Genomic DNA, 20,461 nt, shown 5'->3' with positions numbered 1-20,461 from the left:
ATAGACTGGATAGATGAATGGATAGATAAGTAGATAGATAATAGATAGGTAGGTAGATACAAACATACATACGTAAACAGATAGATATAGAGAGAATCTCCTATGCTAAGGCAAGTCTTCCCCACTTCAGCACTGTTAACATCTGAGGCTGGAAGACTCTGATATGGGGCGTCCTGGGCACTGTAAGGTGCTGAGCAGCATCTCTGGTCTCCACCCATCACATGCCAGTAGTGATCATTATGACAACCAAAAATATCTCCACATTGCTGAGTGTCCCCCGGGGGTTACCATCACCCTGTTGAGAACCGCTGCCCTTGGGAGATTGACTGCCACGAGCCCAGTTCACCACAAGGTGATGGGTAAACCAGAAGTCTGGTTAGTCAGCATCCAGGAAGACAGACTTCTGGGGAGGGTTGATTGCCTGCACCATCAGTAGGCATCAGCAGATCTAATGGGAGCTGGTTTGTACGGGGCAGCCAGCCTGGTGAGACGCAACTCAAGGACGTCAGCTTCACGCTAACCAGCTTCGTGCCACCATCTCTGCTTGGGGAGACACCTTGTGAGGGCCAGACAGTGAGGCCAGGCTGGCCTGAGGCTGTCCCCTGGTCCTGCATGTGCAGGGAGCATGAGTTGTCTACTCCTGTGCTGACTCTCTGAGGTCCCCACGTTACTCCTCCTCCACCCTGGCTCAGGGTGTATTCCATTGGGGTCGTTAAAATAGCTTGTGTCTCTAAGTGCTCTTTCTGCAGTGCCGTGACGCTACTCTAAAGTTAAGACATGATCGTGTGTCTCTGTCCAGAACTCTTTGGTGACTCTTGATGACCAACTGAGGCAGGTCAGGGACTATAGGACACTTGTCTCCTGCCTGTTGCCAGCTTCGGCATGAGCAACTGTTGCAGCTCCACGCTTGCCATGTTCCCAGGGTGCGCTCACCATCCTCACCCTCCTGCCCCTTGCTCTGGCCAATGCCAGTGCTTGCTTCTAGAGTTCTCAAGTCTCTGGGGCAGAGCAGTCTCAGACCTTTCTCCTAGCTGACATGCTTGCTCCACCAAGAAGCTTCCAGCCGCATCTGGCCTGGGTGGACGCCCACTGGGGGCCTTTCGTATCCCTACTGTGTACCACCTGCAACAATATGCCCCGGTGCCTGTATTTCAAATAGAATTCTAGTGAAATCGTTAATTCTGGGAAACCAGGTTAAACCAGGGAGAAACCCAAGTTAAACCTGGGAATAGCTTAAAAAGAAATAACTGGAGAGAAGTCAGTGGTCATATAAGAAATGCAGGGGGAAACTGCATATTGCATGCTGGGTGATGGGCAGACTCCTCATACGTGTGTGATCATATAGAGAATTCAGTGTTATTCAATAGTTAATGGCTAGCTACCCACCTCCCACGTGCTGGGCTTCTTGCTGGGAGGTGAAGTTGCTGACGTGTGGCCCTCTTAAAGCTATCGAGGGAGCTGACCTGCATGCAGACAGACGTAAGTAGTGGAGTTCCCATAGGGCGGCGTGTAGGGACACTGGAGCAAGGCTTGGTCATCCTCCTCCTGAGGAGCCCTGCACACTGACACGTGGAGAGGAGCCTTCCCCAGACCCTCCTCTTCCGTCTCTCCTGTGAACATGCATCCTGCTTGCCTGTCTCCTGCTAGAACACAAACCCACAGAGTTAGGATCCCACTCTCTGTGCATAGAAAGGTGTCTGGCATATGGTAGGTGTTCAAACTCAAGGATGTCAAGTGCGGGGATGGGGAGGGAGCATCCTGGGTACATTACACACCACGCTGCAGACAAAGAGAAGAAAGAGACAGAGTTTCAGGAGCAGACTTCCGTGATTGTAGGGGCTGCCAAGTCTGAAGTCTGTGGGATTGGCCAGGTGGTCCGAAACTCAGGTAAGAGCTTCAGTCTTGAATCTGAACTCTGCAGAACCACCGGGCAAGCTGCTGACTCAGGCATAATTTCTATATGGCAGTCAAATCCAGAGGCAAAATTCCCTCTTCCTTGGGAAACCTCATGTTTTTTTTTGTTCTTTTTTTGTTTTTCCCCCAAAGATTTTATTTATTGAGAGAGAGCGGGAGCAACAGAGCACAAGTTGGGATGGGGGGAAGAGGGGAAGGAAGAAGCAGACTCCTCACTGACCAGGGAGTCTGACACGGGGCTCAATTCTAGCACCCCAGGATCATGACCTGAGCGGAAGGCAGACGCTCAACCGACTGAGCTGCCCAGGCGCCCACATTCTTTTCCTCTTAAAGCTGTCAACTGATAAGATGAGGCCCACCCATATCATGGAGAGTCATGTACTTCTAAAGTCAATTGACGGTAGATGTTAATCACATAAAAAAAAAAAAATGTCTTCACAGCAACATCGAGACTCCTGTTAGATCACATGTCTGGGCACCTCGTGGAGTTGATCCATAAAAGTAGCCATCACAAGGGGCAAAAGCAAGAAAGCTTGAGCAGAACACTGGAGCCATTCCTTCGTAGGGCATTTGAAGTGCCCACTGTGACGAGGGGTGGGGGGCAGCTCACCCAGGCTGGATAATGAAGCCGGACATGTTACCTGCAGCCACGGAATCCAGATCCTGAGCAGCATCGTGGCCAGAAACCCCATTGCACACTCCTGCTCCCATCCCCAGCCTTCAGGAACCGTGCTTTCATGGAAGTTCGTGTGGATTCCCAAACCTTTGCTTGCACTTTCACGGGACTGGGGAGTTTTATCCTGCTCTGTTCTCCCAGAGGTTCCTCCGTTTTCCCTCCCTGAGTAGCATCTTTCAGGCCCCCTTTCATGCACCTCTGGGTGACAAGGGCTCATTCTTGTCACTGCCTTGACTTGGACACCCTGTGCTCAGCTATGTACGTTGCCACTGCAATCTTCATCAAACCCTCTCTGTGCTGTTGGCTGGTCGTTAACCATTGGCTCGGAGGGCCTGCAGGAGGCCAAGGACAAGTTCACCCTGGCGTCCCCCCACACCTCTGCCCACGTCCCCCCACACCTCTGCCCACGTCCTCCTCCCAGGTCCTGCTTCACGTCTGCCTCCAGTGCCTCCCCCATCTTAGCCCTGTCTTATTTTTCGTTTCTCCTAACCATGCCGGGTTGGTTTTTGTTTGTTTTTCCAAGATGAGAAAATAGCACGTGTCTTCTGGATGCTTCTGACTGGTTGTTCCCATTCGTTCTGAAGGACCTAGGGTGGTGTTTCTTCACCAGCGGCTTATTCCCCTTCAGTGTTCGGGTGTGTGCTTGCAAACTTTGGAGACGGAGTTTGTTTTCCTTGCAAGCAGCTGTTCCCACATGGCAGCCGTTCTTCGGGAAGCGGGCGCGTTGACCGTTTCACTAGGGTGACCCCTACCCACCATCCTGCCCACGGTGTGACCAGGTGATGGATTTTCAAAGCAGAGCCTAGTGACTTTACCTTGTGTCTTGCCGGGTGGTGGTGGCTCTTTCTCTGAGCGGGGAGGACGTGGGACCACTATCACTGGTCGCCGAGCAGCGACATTTTGGATGGCACCTCTTGGCGTGCTCCAGGTGTGTTGTTCTGCCTGCCGTGGGGCGGAATCAGTCAGGCTTCCAGTGCAGGTAATGATAGTCACAGGCGGTGATCTTGCTTTATCAGGGCCATTCCGGAAGCCTGCTTGTCATGCTGACATGATCCCCATCGGGGTGGGAAGGAATGCATCTCACACCTGCACGGCTCCATCCACCTTTACCTCTTCTTACTACGAACTTTGCCTGGTGAAGTTGCTCCTTCTGGGTTTCTCAGCCTGGGCACTGCTGACATCTGGGGCTGGATTCCTCTGTGACGTGGGGCATCCTGGGCGCTGTAGGATGCTGAGCAGCATGTCTGGTCGCCACCCTTAGATGCCAGGATCTCGATCCTTTCCCAGTTGTGACCACCAACATAGCTCTGAGGGGGACGGAGCTGCCCTGGCTGAAAAACCCAGCAGTGAAGACAGAGACACACACAGTAAGTGGGTGTGCGTGGGGTCCCGCTCTCTCTTTCTGGACACAGCCTCTGAGCCGGGAGCTCCATTACTGCGTCAGTGATGACTAGCCCGTGGACCCCACCACGGTCCCTAACCCGGTGCGCCTCATTGCATTCGAGCAGAGCCAGGCTAGCGCTGATGTTGCCTAAAGCAAAGATCTCTCCGTGTCCACCGGCTTGGGTCTGCTCTCCGTGTCCCTTAGTCCGCAGTTGGGTAGTTGGCAAAGCTGTTCTTCGTAGTCAAGGGGGAAAGAATACCGTGTTCTGACTTTCTCTGCACTTCTGTCCATTTGAAGCTTAAAAGCAAAAATGCTGACAATGTGTCTTTGAGTTTTGGGGCTCAGGGAGTGGCTGGGGTGGCGGCATCCATGCTAGTGGGCAGTGGGGAGAAGTGGGTGGGAAACAGGGCAGCCAGGGTGCCATGGGGGTGTGGGGCTGGGAATGCGTGAGCCCGGGCACATGTTTGCTGGGCTCCCTGTGCACTCGCCAGGAACGGGTTCCAGGAGGCACGAGGAGGAGGTCATGCTGTTCCCGCCTGGCACAGCAGTGTATTTGGGGTGGTACGTGCCCAGCAGGGTGGGTGGGAGGTGAAGTGGATGCCCTGAGACAGCTGTTTCTGGAGGGAGTGGGTGCACAGCCACCGGCTAGGGGCCGTCAGAGCCACTGAGGGTAGGCACGGGACCCTTGGGGACAGGAACCAGAGGACACCCTGGGGTGGGGGATGGAGCAAACCAAGCGCACCTTAGGGCAGGTCTGGCTGTCACAGAGCCAAGTTGGAAAGTAGAAGGAATGTTCCAGAGCCTCAGGTTGCACGAAGAGGTGAGCAGGAACAGATAGGGTGACATCCATGGAAGGTCTCTCATTTTCTTGTTTTAAGGGCAGAAGCCCTTCACTGCAGCATCGAGAGAAATTATGACAGACTCTTTAAATGAACGAGGCTTGATATTTGAGTCAATTCATACCTTCGGTTAGGAGCCCTGCCACAGACTTTGCAAACAGAAAGACAGCGGTCAGTGTTAATGGCAGAAAGCACTGCTCTGAGCTGAGGTCAGGGGCAGGTGGGGCCCAGAGTTGGAACGTCCTGTGTGTTCCTTGTCACTGAAAACTACAGCCCATTTGTTTGCTCTTCGTAGGTTCACAACTTGAATACATTTAAAAATGTTAATTTTCTCATTGCAGTAAAATGCACCTAAACATACAATTGGCCATTTTACCTATTTTTAAGTGCATAGCTTAGTGGCATTGGGCACATTCACGCTATTGTGCAACCATCCCCACCATCATCTCCAGAACTTTCCATCTTTCCAAACTGAAGCTCTGTCCCCATGAAGCAGTAACTCCCCGTCCCTGGCCCCCAGCCCCTGGCCCCATCATCTACTCTCTGTCTCTATGGACGTGACTCCTCTAGGGACCCCATGTACGTGAAATCAGGCAGGATTTGTCTTTCTGTGTCTGGCTCATGTCACTCAGCACCATGTCTTCAGGGTCCATCCATATTGTAGCAGGTGCAGAACATCCTTCCTTTTCAAGGCTGAGTCTTACTCCATTCTGTGCATGGTCCACATGCTGTTTATCCATCCATCCATCCATCCATCTATCCATCCATCCATCCACTTATCCATCCATCCATCCATCCATCCATCCACCCATCAATCCACCCATCCATCCATTCCTCCATCCACCCATCCATCCATCCTTCCATCCATTCCTCCATCCATCCATCCATCCATCCATCCATCTACCCATCCCTCCATCTACCCATCCATCCGTCCATCCATCCACCCACCCATCCACCCATCCATCAGTTCATCCATCCATCCATCCATCCATCCATCATCCATCCAGCCACACACTCACCCACCCACCCACCCATCCATCCAACTAACCAACCATCCATCCATCCATCCATCCATCCATCCATCCATCCATCCACGGACACTTGGATTGCTTCCACATTCTGGTTCTCGTAAATAATGCTGCTAGGAACATGCAGTGTATGAGTGTCTGTTCGAGTCCCTGCTTTAACTGCTTGAGTGCATTTTCAGTCTTGAATTACATCTCCCTCCTATTTGTGGAGGGACTTTAGATTTTCTCTTTTTGGTTTTTCTTTTCTTCAGGTTGTCTCATTCAGGGCTTTCCTATCTTCTTCTCACTCTCCCTCATCACTGGGTCATCCCATAGACAGTCTGATATGGATCTGTGTGTCCTTAAAAGTGTGCATGAACACACAAACACACACGCACACAGGGTTTGGGCATCATTGCAGTATATTATACATACCCTTCCCTCTATTTCTGTCTTGCCTGCATGGGGATCCCTCATGGGGGGTTTTGGAGGACACATTTGGGATGTTGCTGTTGGGACAGGTGTGTGTGCGGGTCTGCATGTGCTCCAGAAATCCTGCTCTCCTCCACCAGTCCCACTTGCTCCTGGTCCGTCCTGCTCAGATACCTCCCAGACAGTTCAGAGTCCTTCTGTCCAAACATGAATTCTTGACCTTCCTCCTGGCCTCCTATCCCCAATCAGCTCTTCTTTCGACTTCCCCAAATGGCCCTTCCAGCCCCCCGGGTGCCATTTTTGATCTGCTTTTCTTTGCCTCTGTGCACGCTCCTGCCCAGGGTCCTGCCCTTTCCTGTTCTAAACCACGTCACCATATCCGTCAAGATCCGTCTAGTTCAGTGGCATCTTCAGAGAAGCTACTGCGGCTCACCCACATCCCTCGCTTTCTTCTGAGCGTCCACTCCAGGTACAGGCTAGGGCTTCCTTCTGATGTGAACACTGGCCTGTGCCATTCTTTGCTCTCAAATCCCATGGGAGGGGGAGGTTTCCTGTGTGCATACAATAGAATGCAAGCTCTTTGGTGTCTTGGTTTCCAGCCTTCTTGGATGTCCCACCTCCAGCCTCTTTTGACCAGAGGTGCATCCTGCCTGTGGGTTGTGCCTTCCACCTGCTCTTGACTCCCTGCTGCCATCCTGTGTTTCCTATTTATGCTCAGTTCCCCAGCTAGCCCGCAAGGCTCAAGACCATCAGCAAAAGAACTGCCCTTTCCATTGTTGTGTATCCAGCTTGTTGCCTGGTATACACTGGGTCCTTGGTCAAAATTTACCCAGTAAGGGCGCCTGGGTGGCTCAGTCGGTTAAGCGTCTGCTTTCGGCTCAGGTCATAATCCCAGGATCCTCAACGGGCAGTCTGCTTCTCCCTGTACCTGCCCCCCACCACTCGTGATGTCTCTCTCTCTCTCTCTTTTGGATAAATAAAATCTTAAAAAAGAATTTACCCAGTAAATGAAGCAAAGAGCAAGTTGAGTATGGATGTGGATAGATTGTGTTTCATGAGTTGTTGACCCATGGTGCTTGAGCAAGACTCCTAATGCATACTGAACTTTAGATCCAGAAATGCCTCTTTTTCTCCTACCACTGGTGGCAAACCCACTTACATCCTTTTGCCCTTGCATTTTGTTGTTTATAGACTCCATGCAAGGGGCGGAGTCCTGCAAGGAATGGGAATGAATTAACCAATGCATTGGCTGATGCCATTAGTCCTGTTTCTCATTTTCTAAACTCAGATTTTAATTCATTTATGGTCATCCAGACCCCTCCTCTCCGCGCACAAGCCCCAAGCGATGACTTACTGCTTATAAATGTTTTTGTAATAGTAACGTCAGCATCTCCTTGAATATTTTGGTGTTTATTAATAATGCCCAACACATTACACATTCTCTCCATATAAGAGAAGTCTTATTCATGTAAATTTGAAGGAAAGATGTGTCCGTGGAATTTTTTTCCATAGGATATTTATTTGACTTGAAGACAGACAGGGAAACCTGGGCCCTCACGAATTTTTTTTTCATAGTCTCGGTTCTTGAGTCCTCATGGAGTACCTTTATTTGAAAGCCGTTACTTCTCAAGGGTGCTAGTGACCCAATGGCACCTGAGTGTGATGTTGTTAGGTAGGATTGATAGCCCACTTAATATATATAGTGTCCTTTTTAGGTGGTTGTTGACGCTCTGTTGGATTTTATTGAGAGATTTGTGCAACAAATGTCCTACAAATGTATATCGGCCTAGTTCTCCCCACTCAGTCATTTGTGTGTGTGACATTTGTCACTGTGATATTGTGATTTTTAAGAAGAAATAGATGTTCGGTCTTTGTCCTTGGCACTGAGCTCTTAAAATCCTTGGAATTTCCTCAGTGATAAGAGTGACAAAGGTGGCTTTTGTTATGTGAATGAGGTGACTTTGGAAAACACCCTAGGGCAGGGCCTGGTTGCCTGGGGAACCAATCCTGTAATTGGAAGGTTGGAATTCTCGGTCCCACCCCAGATCTGCCAGGAGGCCAGAGGGGCTGGAGGCTGAGTTAATCCCTAATGGCCAGTGATTTAATCAACCTTTCCTTCATGAAGAGCTTCCATGAAATCACAGAAGGACCTGGTTGGGGAGCTTCCAGGGTGGTGAGCTTGGGGAGATTTGGGGAGAGTGGCTCACTTGGAGAAGACACGGAAGCTTCCCCACACCTGGTCCTATGCGTCTCTGCCATCTGGCTGTTCCTGAGTTTTATCTCTTTATAATAAACCAGTGATCCAGTGAGTAACATGTTTCCCTGAGCTCTGTCAGTCCCTCTGGCAGATTAATGGAACCCAAGGAGGAGAGTTTGGAACCTCTGACCTATAGTGGCTCTACCAGAAGCACGGGACCTGGACTTGTGACTGGCATCAGAAGTGTGTGTGTTGGGGGAGTGTTGTAGGGCTGCACCCTTACCGTGTGCGATCTCCTGTTGTAGCCAGTGTCAGAATTGAGTTGAATTGTAGGACACCCAGCTGGTGTCACAGAATTGCTTGGTGGTGTGGGGAAAAGAACAACAACGCATGTTGGAATTGGGAGCAGAATGGTAGACACTAAGTCCCAATTTTTATATATATAAACCTACCCGTGGATGAAATTCAACTCACCTGGAACCCAGGTGACAGACTCTGAGATCGTCGACTCATTCCTTCTGCCCGAATCTCCTGGTCTCCATCCTTACTGTCTTGGGGGTTGACACATTGCACTTGGTTGATTAATCCCCAAAGTTCTCTTTCATTCCTTACAGGCTGACTCGCTTGGCTTGGCCCCGTTGTAACCTCCCCCATTGTGAATTATCTCCCCTGCCTTTGAAGGGTGAAACTAGGTTGCATCGCAACATGGTGGATGCATTGTTCTCAAGAGCTGAGAGAGAATCTGTGTAGATTATTATCCTGGCTGTGGATCAATAGGAGTGGCTATAGAATATAGCCAAAGAATGGGTGCATACCATTGATGAGTGTGCACCTGTGTGTGTGTGTGTGTGTGTGTATGCATGCACATACTTAGGCATTTGAGTGGTAGGGAGACAGGATTCTGCATATTTTCCTACCTTTTCAATGAAATTCAACAAAACTGTGGAAAATGGTAGTGCTATGAGTTGGATAGTTTTGTCCATTTGGGGTTGATTCAAGAGCTCCGTGCTGCCCCCAAATTCTGGAACACCAGGCGTTTTCTGGTGAGTTCTAGCTAAATTAGGCACTCATCTTGTTCTGGAGAAATCTGGAACATCACCAGCCTACAGAGAGGTTCATTCTACAAGTTCACCACTCCGGTGTTGATCCTAGACCATATTTCCCCACCAGAATGGTGAAGTCATTGTTGGATTCCAAGCTCCCCCATGAAAGCAGAGTGTGGCCACCATATACATTTGAAATACGGAGCAATTATATTGAAACATCATGGGAAGGGATGTTCTTACCATACGGATCAAGAAGTACAGCATGTGGCCGAAAGGAAACACTCCTCTGGGCTTTAAATTAATGATAGAAAGAATGTGGCTGGTTGGGGAATCTGTGTAACTGTAAAAGACTTTTCCAGGAAGTGACAATAGCAGCCCAAACCCCCAAAACACCGTTCCTGCTTCCTGTATCCGTTCGTGCCTCCGTACCGCAAAACTTGAGCCTTCTGAGCTGCAAGAAGCAGGAAGGGGAAGCAGGACACAGATGCACAGCCTTCAGTAACTGAAAACAGGGACCTCCGGCAAGTCCCCGTGGTCACATCGCTGGTAGCAGCTCGGAGACAGGACAGCATTTGTGCAAAGCCCGTTTGTGGGTACGTGTCGTTCGGAATGGCACCCTTACTGCAAAGGGTCTACACGTTTCCCCCCATGCATTTCGTGAAAGCTTTTTGTACACATGACCCGTGTTTTGCTAATACCTGGAAACACCATGAGTAGCAAACCAAACACTCTTTTTTAAATGCTAGCAGAGCTTTTCATTTCTGTGATAGGGATTTTTTTCCTCTCTTCCGTCACATGTTTTTCTTTATTTGCCTTAACTCATACCGTCCTGACCACTGCATATGCTTATCCCTTTGTGATTTTCCTTCGAGTTAATCTTCATGTTGTCGCAATCTGTCTCCCCCCATTTTACTTTATTTCATTGGAATGGCCCATCCCAGCAGGTGAGACCCTCTGGTAGAGCAGGTGTCCTGAGCATCCTCCCGAAGGGATGGCCAGTTCTCTGGGCATAGTTGTATTTTTGGTGAAGCCCAGATGGACGCAGCTCATGGGGAGACAGCTCTGAAGGGAAGCACCGTGTTGTCCTGATCACAGAAGATGCAAGCGGGAGCCTTGCAGTATTGACACCACAGCATGGCCATGGTTAAGCCCTTCAGTCGTCCTGTACGACCCCCATCCTGGCAGGGTGGCTTTTACTGGGGGACGTCTCTTACTGCTGATTATATCATACACATACTTGTGTACTTGCTGCGTCCTCTCAAAAATGCAGAGCGTAGTTCCAAAGCTCGTTTCTCTTCTTCCCACGTCTCCTCTACGAGAAAATACTCTTCCTCTATCACCGCTGATCTCCCTACAATGTGTTTTTTATTGTTTCCTTTTGTCAAGACTTCTCCTCGGAAACAGACAGACCTGGCGTCTTCTGTCATCCCCCCTCCGCCACCTCTCCTTCCAGTAATAGAATGCCTTTGTAAGGAGGATGCGCCTCTTCTGACTCTCTCGGACATTTTTAATGGCCATCTTACCCTGGCAGGTGTTTGGGAGGCAGTCCGTTCATTTACTGTTACATTTCCAGTCTGAATTACAGGGCCAGCTGGCCGAACCAGGTGTGATCCCCGAAAATGTGTCCACTGTGCATGAATTTGCTTGGGCTGTCAGAACAAATCCCACAGACTGAAGGGCTTAAACAACACACATTTATTTCCCATAGTCCTGGAGGCTGGGAGTCTGAGATCCAGGCGGGGCCGAGACTGGGAGTCTGAGATCCAGGCGGGGCCGAGGGCTGGTTCCTCCTGAGACCTTCCTCCCTGGTGTGTAGATCCCATGTTCTCCCCATGTCCTCACGTGGTCGTCTGTGTGTGTCTGTGTCCTCATCTCCTCTTCTTATAAGGACCCCAGTCCTATGGGATCAGAGCCCACTCTAGTGACCTCATTATACCTTAACCCCCTCTTCAAGGACCTTATTCCCTCATATGTTCCCATTCTGAAGTCCTGGGGGCTAGGGCTTCCACATACAATTTTGGGGGACACAATTCAGCCTGTTGGCCAAGATTTTTTTTTAAGATTTTATTTATTTGAGAGAGAGAGAGCGCATGAGCTGGGTGGATGGGGCAGAGGGAGAAGCAGACTTCCCGCTGAGCAGGGAGCCCAGCACAGGGCTCCATCCCAGGACCCTGAGATCATGACCTGAGCCGAAGGCAGACGCTTCACCGACGGAGCCCCCCAGGTGCCCCCTACGTTTTGTTGGTGCCATATCTTAACATCCATCTCTAGCAGATTTTCACACCTGCCCACCTGCGTATTGTAGCATCCATTCCTCGGCATGAGTATCCTCCCGTCGACGTAGACGACATCCTTCATGTCCGTCCGTGCCCCACACCGCAGCAGGTGTCTGGGGCTGACATTCGTTGGCGGGGACCCGCGGCGCCGCGCTCACTCCCGCGCTGCCCTCCCGCAGGTTCTGGACGTGTCACGACGAGCGCTTCCTCTACATGCTGATGGAGTTCGTGCCGGGCGGCGAGCTGTTCAGCTACCTGCGCAACCGGGGCCGCTTCTCCAGCACCACGGGGCTCTTCTACTCCGCGGAGATCGTCTGCGCCATCGAGTACCTGCACTCCAAGGAGATCGTCTACAGGGACCTGAAGCCGGAAAACATACTGCTGGACCGGGAGGGTCACATCAAGCTCACCGACTTCGGCTTCGCCAAGAAGCTGGTGGACAAGTAAGTGGCCGCGGTCACCCGTGGCCGCGTCCGGCAGCCGCCATGCTCCTCCCCGCTCCCGCGAGTTCGGTTGTGTCGGGGTTCCACGTGTAAGGGACCCTGCGTGCCGTGATGGTGTTTCTTCTGTGCCCGGCTTACCTTCCTCGGCATAGTGGCCTCAGGGTCCATCCACGTTGTCGCCAGTGGCGGGATGTCCTTTTTAAGGGCGAATTGTAGCCCATTGTGCGTGGAGACCACATTTCCTTTGTCCGTTCATGTGTGGGTGGACACTTAGGTTGCTTCCATGTCGTGCCGCTGTAAATAATACTGCAGTGAGCAGGAGGGTTCAAGTATGTCTTCAAGGCACTGTTCTCATTTTCTTCCCATAAATACCCAGATGTGCAGTTGCCGGGTCGTAGGGTAGCTCCATTTTTACCTTTCTGAGGACGCTCCGTGCTCTTCTCCACAGGGGCTGCCCCGGCTTGCATTCCCACCAACAGTGCACGACTGTCCCCCTTTCTCCGCATCCTCGCCAGCGCCTGTCTTGCCTGTTTTATATTAGCCATCAGCCGGTGTGCAGTCCTGTATCTCAAATGACTCATTCTTTTTATCAGAATTATATAGTTGTGCATACTGTGCGTCAAGGAGCCCCCCCCCCCCCCCCCCCCAGCTCATTTCCACTCTCAGCAGAAGACCGCTTTCAACACTCGGGTTGGCTTATTCTGTTTTTCTGGTCCAGCTCCTGGGACGGTGTCCAAAATTCTGATCCTGCTGTCTACTTGCCCCTTCTGAAACCTCATGTATTACGCTCTCTTTTTTTTTAAGATTTTATTTATTTGAGAGAGGGAGAGAGACAGCACGAGCTGGGCGGGGAGAGGCAGAGGTGGAGGGAGAAGCAGGCTGCCCGCTGAGCAGGGAGCCCGATGTGGGGCTCGATCCTGGGACCCTAAAATCATGACCTGGGCCGAAGGCAGACGCTTAACCCACTGAGCCACCCAGGTGCCCCGTGCTTTACACTTTTTAAAAACTTCTTCCTGTCATTCCTCATTGCCTTTTGGGAGGGAGCAGAGGTGGATATGATCAGTTCACCATCTTTGACAAGAAGAGATTATGCACGAGGTCATCTTGGGGTCGTTTTAAAATAATTTCCTATCTTGCTTTTTGTTTCTGAAGACTAACGAAACACCGAAAAAGTCCTCTTGATGAACAAGCAGATTATCTCTTTAAGTGTTTTTCTATGTAAATGAAAGCCCACAGATTTGTATGTCCGCTGAATTCTGTAACGTCGATTTCTAACACTGGGCTCACCGCAACAAACGTTTTCAGCATCATTTGCACCGACGCTGATCTCATCACGAATAGTCCTATAAAATGAAACCTTTTTTTTTTTTAAAGATTTATTTATTTATTTATTTGAGAGAGAGCGAATGAGAGAGCAAGCACATAAGGGGGGAGGGTCAGAGGGAGAAGCAGACTCCCTGCCGAGCAGGGAGCCCGATGCGGGACTCGATCCAGGGACTCCAGGATCATGACCTGAGCCGAAGGCAGTCGCTTAACCAACTGAGCCACCCAGGCGCCCCCTATAAAATGAAACCTTAACGTAGTCGGGCATAAAATGGCTTCTTCGCGTACTTGGCCCAATGATCCAGACTGCCCCATGCCGCTGGGAAAACATTTACAGCGAATGTGTGCAATTATAGAATATGTAACGTATACAAGCACAACATTCCACTTCAGTGAGGCTGATGGACTTGCAAAGCTGGTTATTTTGCTGTGTTTATCCCCCCTACTAAAACATTGAGCTTTCTTTGCTATATTCCCCAGTTGGCTCATCGGTCGCTTGGTACAATTAGGCGTGGAAGAGAGTCACACACCCAGAGATGGAGGGAGACAGGGCTGTCTTTTGCTAATACCATCACACCTACAGTCCTAAAATATTCCATGGAGAAGGGTCAAGGTGTATGTTTTGTTCCCCTGGACACATTTAGTAATTTATGCTCCTAAAATTTCTCTCTAGAGCAGCGCTGTCCAGTACACATAAAACACACACCTCATGTATGATTTAAATTCTTCAAGAAGCCTTGTTTTAAAAAAGTAAAAATTTTGGGGCGCCTGGCTGGCTCAGTCGGTAGAGCGTGCAACTCATCACAGGGTTGTGCGTTCGAGTCCCACGTTGCGCATACAGCTTACCTAAAAATAAAATCTTTAGAAAAGAAAGCAGAAATTTAGTAAGATGGCCTGTTTAATTCGGTATATCTCAAATACAAGTATTTCAACGTATAATCAGTGCAAAAATTGAGAGGATTTACATGAATTTCTGCTGCTAAGTTTTTGAAATCCCTTGTGCATTTTATCAGGGTGGTGCATCCCAATTAGGGTACTATATTTTCATCAGAAATACTTGATCTTTATTTAACGTCCGAAACATTTACAGTTGGAAAAATAAGATTCACATGCCCAGGCTCTCCAAAAACACCTTTCTCAGTAACTGCATCGAGTATTGCTTTTTAAATTTAATTTTAAATTAAAAGTAGATTAAAATCTTAATTCCTTAGTACATTTTAAGTGCTCCTGAGGTACATGGGGCTGGCGGCTCCCATACTGGACAGGCCAATCTAGAAAACATACCTGTTAGGGGCACCAGGCTGGCTCAGTTCGTGGAGCTTGGGACTCTTGATCTTGGGGTTGTGAGTTTGAGCCCCACACTGGGTGTAGAGATTATTTAAATAAAAATAAAACTTTGAGGGGTTCCTGGGTGACTCAATGGGTTAAGCATCTGACTCTTGATCTCAGTGTGGGTCTTGGTCTCAGGCTTGTGAGTTCAAGCCCCACACTGGGTGTAGAGATTCCTTAAAAATAAAAACTTAGGAAAAAATACATTGATGAGGTGGGGTTGGCTAAGGTGATAATTATATTTCTTCGTGTTATGGAAACAGCTGCATTTATGAAAAACTTGATTGTGCGGGGGAGCAGTTTTACATTAAATGACTCATCTCTGACGGTTTTTAAGAAAGCGGCCATCCTGGGAACACTTTGTGATGCAGTTAAATTCAATCTGATTTTCCCGTATAGGATTTCATCTATTACCTTTCTAAGAGGAAAGCGCATAAAAATGAAGTGCTTTCCCATAACCTTATGAACAAAGACCTTCTTAACACAGGATGATTGGTTTATAATGTTGAGAGTGCCCCCTATTGGCAGCACGTGGTATATGGTACATATATGTCTCTCTCTTTTTTTTTTATAGTCATTTTATTTGGAAGTCTGATTCAAACCCACCAGATGTAAAATATTTCACAAATTAGCTTGATGATAAGTTTGGTGAGCAGTAAATCCGGTATGTGCATTTAAGAGTCAATGCATGATGGTGGCTTTGTACATAACATCAAACAATTAATTTACTTAAGATGTTGAACTTTGGGGCGCCTGGGTGGCTCAGTCGGTGAAGCATCTGCCTTTGGCTTAGGTCATGATCCCGGGGTCCTAGAATTGAGTTCTGCATCAGGCTCCCTCATCAGTGGGGAGCCTGCTTCTCCCTCTGCCTCTCCCCCTGCCTGTGCTTTCTCTCTCTCTCTCTCTCAAATAAATAAAATCTTGGGGAGAAGAAAAAGACGTTGAATTTGGAAGATAAGGCTTCATTACCATCTTGATATATTGCTTTTTAAAGGAAATTTTCATTTGATTTTATTTTTGGATATATTGCTTTTAGTCATGGACTTTGTCGATTGCAAAAACATTTTTCTCGCTTCTTTCTGTGTGTTTTTCTCGGTTTGCTTGATGAGGTCTCTCCCTTCTGGGCCAGCTCTGGAGACGTGATGCTCGTGGGCGCGTAGGCATGGCCTCCCTTCCCGTTCAGGATTCCCACAAGTGACAGTACTTTTACATAAATACGGAAAGAAACGTCCCCAGGGATCACTACAAAAGACATGGAACCAAACAGAGCTTCATCTCCAATAATATTTTTGAACACGTAATTGAGAAAAGCATGTTTCTCCTTTTTTTTTTCTTTTTTTTTACAGCACGGCATACAACATGGTTTTTAATATGTTATAATTCGATATTCTTCCCTCTACCAACTGTATTCTCATTTGTTCGTGGTAACTCCGAGTCTCAGGCTTTCCCTAGTTTCTCAATAATGGATGGATTTTTCCTCTTGTACCATAATCTTACAGAACTCTTGTTTAATTATAGTGATAGTTCTTTTTTTGTACAAAAGTCTTGGGCATACACACTTGCTGTTATGAAGGTAGGCTGCCTAACAGAATAAGGGACACACTAGGATTATTTTTCATTCTCTAAAATGATTAAAACAAAAGTGCCGATACATTTAATTTAGTTATTCTGTTGTAGTTTTTAAAATTTAGATGTGACATTGAGCGCTATCCTTTGGATTTTCATGCCTGGCCTCTTGGCTAGGGATAAGTAACATTGTACCTAATCTTTGATGATTGTTACTTAACGTTCTCAAACATCCACAAAAGCGGAGAGAGTAGTTAACCTTAAATCCTGTGTGCCCATCACACAGATTCAGTAGGCATCAAAGCCTTGCCACCTTATTTGACTTTTTACTCCTCCCACGTTTTCATTCCTTATATTATTTTAAAACAAGTGCTCACCGTGCTCTCTGTAATGGATAATGACTTAAAAAAAAATAGCATCAGTGCCATGATCACATCTTAGAGAATAAAAGAAAAAATTCCTTAGGAGCATCTAACTCCCAGTCAATATTCAGATTTCCCCCACATCTCAGAAATGTCTTTTTCTCCCCCGTAAACAAGGATCTGACCAAGGTTTCTACATTGCATTTGGCTGTTTTGTCTCTTAGCTCCATTAAATCCATAAATTTCCCATTTCACCTCCCCCTCTCCCCCAACTGATACCATTTATTTGTGAAATAACCCGGGTTAAGCCCCATAGGAAGCCCTGTGATCTAGATTGGGTGGGTTGCTTCTTCATGGTGTCCTTTGCCTTGTTCCTCTGTCCCCTTTGTTTCTTGTGAGCTGGTGGTTAGATCTTTGAACTGGATTAAATTCAGGCTCATTGGATCCTCACTTCTGTTCCTTCCTTTCTTTTTGGCTTTTGAGAAACAGATGGTGCTGGATTTTTTGTTATTGTTGCTTTTGCCTGGTAGCAAGAAGCATACGGTAGGTGCTTGTCCTTGCATACATGGGTCCAAGTGTTCCCTGCCTGGCCTCCCTTCCCACTGTCCACTCTGTCACCGTCACCGTGTAACCTGTGGGCTTAGGGCCCACCAGGGGCGCTGCTTGCTCCCCCATTCTGTGAGAAATGAGAAAATGCTGATGCTCTCTCTTGGTCAGTCTTTCTGCATTTCTCAGGTGGAGTTCTTCTATAAAGAGCCCCTTTCCCTCGTCGGCCATCGGGTGACCTTCAAATACCATCCTTCATGAGAGCAGGCAGGCAGTCCATCATTCATTCAGTTCATTTAAGGGTTTCCAGAATCATGACCTGGGCCCTTAGTGACCTCAGATGGGGCCATTGCATTTTTTTACTGCTACCACTCAGAAAACACATGATCTCATGTGTTTTTAATTCAAAGCAGTCCTTTTTTTTTTTTTTTTCCTCCGTGCTTGAATTGCCCTCCTCTTAATAGGGAGTGACCACATAATGGGCTCAGACTCTCCTTTTGAGCTGATGAAAATGTTTTTGATCTAGACAGGTGGTGGTCGCACAACATTCTGAATGTACCAAATGCCACAAAATGGCTTGCTTTAAAATGGCAAATTTTGGGGTGCCTGGCTGGCTCAGTTGGAAGAGCGCAACTCTTGATCTCAGGGATTGTGAGTTTGAGCCCCACATTGGATGTAGAGATTACTAAAAAAATAAACTTAAAAAATTAATAAAATGGCAGATTTTATGTTCCATGAATTTTGCCTCAATTAAAAAAGCAACAACAGTCCCATCTTTGTAGGAGCCCCTTCAAGCTGCCACCTGTACCTTTTTGTCAGTATCCCATTGGCTTTGAGAACGTCCTTGCTTTCATTGACTAGAGGAAGCCCTAGGTCCCTGTACGTGTGTCCTCTCTACCCTGGAGTCAGCCAGTTCTTTAAGGAACTCTGGACACTGTTGGTGGGAAATAGTATTTAAAGACCCCTCAAGGGGTGCCATTTGCCATGGGGGTTTCATTGCTTCTAAGAATTCTTGGGGGACGGAATTAAAGAACGCATTTTTATTTTAAAGAGAAAAGCAAATGCTGAGTCCAAACTTTACTAGTTAATATTTAAGACCATGGGTTTTTACTTAGTTTTTATGACTTATTCTTGTACCTCTTTGCTTACCCTGAAACTCTCACCTACCCACTGCATTTATTCACAGAAGCAAGTCCTTGCAGTACCGCACACAGCTGACCTTGGTGCGTGACCCTGTAGTTGAAATGTTCCGGCCCAAGATGTGGGTCAAAATATTTTAATCCCTTTGTTAGGCAACTAGCCAGAGAACCAAGCCAAGTTAAGTCGTGAAACTGGTGAGGGCCTTTGATTCATGGAAATGAAAACCAGAGCTATGAAAGATTGAGGGTTAGATGGGAACCAGGCTTTGAAATCCATCCCTCTCTCTAATTCTTTCCTCTACACCAGGGCTCAGCAAACAACAGCCCATGGGATCTGGCCCACCACTTGTGTTTTCTAAATAAAGTTTTATTAGAACACACTCACATAGTTTGTTTACATCTTGTCTACAGCAGCTCTCATGCTATAGGAGGAGAGTTCTGTGTCTGCCACAGAGACCAGATGGCCAGAGACAATATGTAAACAAATGCATGTGGCTGTGTGCCAATAAAACTTTATTTATAAAGTAAGTGAGGGGCTTGGGAGTAAATAGAGCAAGAGAGTGACACTTGATAATGCATACCATTTTTAAAATTTTTTAATTTAAATTCAATTTAGTAACATATAGTCATTATTAGTTTCAGAGGTAGAATTTAGTGATTCGTCCATTGCATATAACACCTGGTGCTCATCACATCATGTGTCCTCCAAATGTCCATCACCCAGTTACCCTATCCCCCACCCACCTCCACTTCAGCAACCCTCAGTTTGTGTCCTAGAGTTAAGAATCTCTTATGGTTTGTCTCCCTCTCTGATTTCGTCTTATTTTTCCTTCCCTTCCCCTATGTTCATCTGTTTTGCTTCTTAAATTCTACATACAAGTGAAATCATGGTATTTTTCTTTCTCAGATTGATGTTTTTTGCTTAACATAATACCCTCTAGTTCCATCCACGTTGTTGCAAATGGCAAGATTTCATTCTTTATGATGGCTGAGTAATACTCCATTGTGTATGTATATATCACATCTTCTGTATCCATTCATCTGTTGATGGACATCTTGCCATAGTTTGGCTATTATGGACAGCAGTGCATACCTTTTATTTTTATTTATTTATTTAAGATTTTATTTATTTGTTAGAGCACACAAGCAGGGGGAGTGGCAGGCAGAGGGAGAAGCAGGCTCCTTGCTGAGCACAGAGCCCGATGGGGGACTCGATCCCAGGACCCTGGGATCATGACCTGAGCCGAAGGCAGATGCCCAACCGACCAAGCCACCCAGGCATCCTAGTGCATACCTTTTAATACCGATTTAGTTTCTGCACAATGAAAATATGTTACCTATTCAGTATATTCACCATCTGGCCAATTCCAGACGCAGTTTGCTGATCCCCCCCAAACTAGACCGTCTGCTGTGTGAACTGGTTAAAACCGACCAGAAGGTATATTCATACCATGGATGGTCATTCAGCCACGAAAAGTAACAAAACCCCATCAGTGAACCTTGAAAGCAATTATCCCGAGTGAAAGAAGCCAGACGGAAAAGGCCACATATTGTATGAGTTCACATATATGAGGTACCTCGTGTTGTCATATTGTAGAGCCCGAAGATAGAGTAATAGATGGAGCCGGGTCCGTGTCACCATACCGTCCTGAGCGGGAGATGACTTTCCCATATTCCCACAACTGCCAAGTGATGGTACCTTGTGACTTCCAGGTCACATTTCTTTCTGTTACTGTCACCCTCTGTTAATGGGCGCATCACAGAGCGGGGATGAGGAGTGAAGAGGGGAGATGTGGGGATACTTGCCGCTGTTGGACCATGATACTATTAGGCTGGTCAGCTTGGGTGTGTTATTGCCTCTGCATGCCTTGCTTTGCTCGTCTGAGAAGTGAGAATTGTTCTTACTCTAGGATTGTTGCTAAGAATGGGTGGGTCTGCTAATTGGAAAGTACATCCTTAGAACAGTTCCTGGCACATAGTAA

General features: G+C 47.7%; 1 protein-coding gene across 1 annotated transcript in view; it reads left to right on the top strand.

Annotated features, from left to right (window-relative positions):
* PRKX (protein kinase X-linked) overlaps nt 1-20,461 on the top strand; it is a 78,347-nt gene that overhangs the window by 32,795 nt on the left and 25,091 nt on the right. The window contains exon 3 of the mRNA XM_032391159.1: nt 11,951-12,214. Within this exon, the coding sequence (XP_032247050.1) occupies nt 11,951-12,214 (264 nt within the window). The remainder of the gene's footprint in view (nt 1-11,950; nt 12,215-20,461) is intronic.

This window comes from Phoca vitulina, unplaced genomic scaffold (assembly GCF_004348235.1).
Source record: "Phoca vitulina isolate PV1807 unplaced genomic scaffold, GSC_HSeal_1.0 scaffold60, whole genome shotgun sequence".
Classification (NCBI taxonomy): Eukaryota; Metazoa; Chordata; class Mammalia; order Carnivora; family Phocidae; genus Phoca; species Phoca vitulina.
The sequence above is the reverse complement of the archived record's forward strand: the minus strand, read 5'-3'. Positions and strand labels throughout refer to the sequence as shown.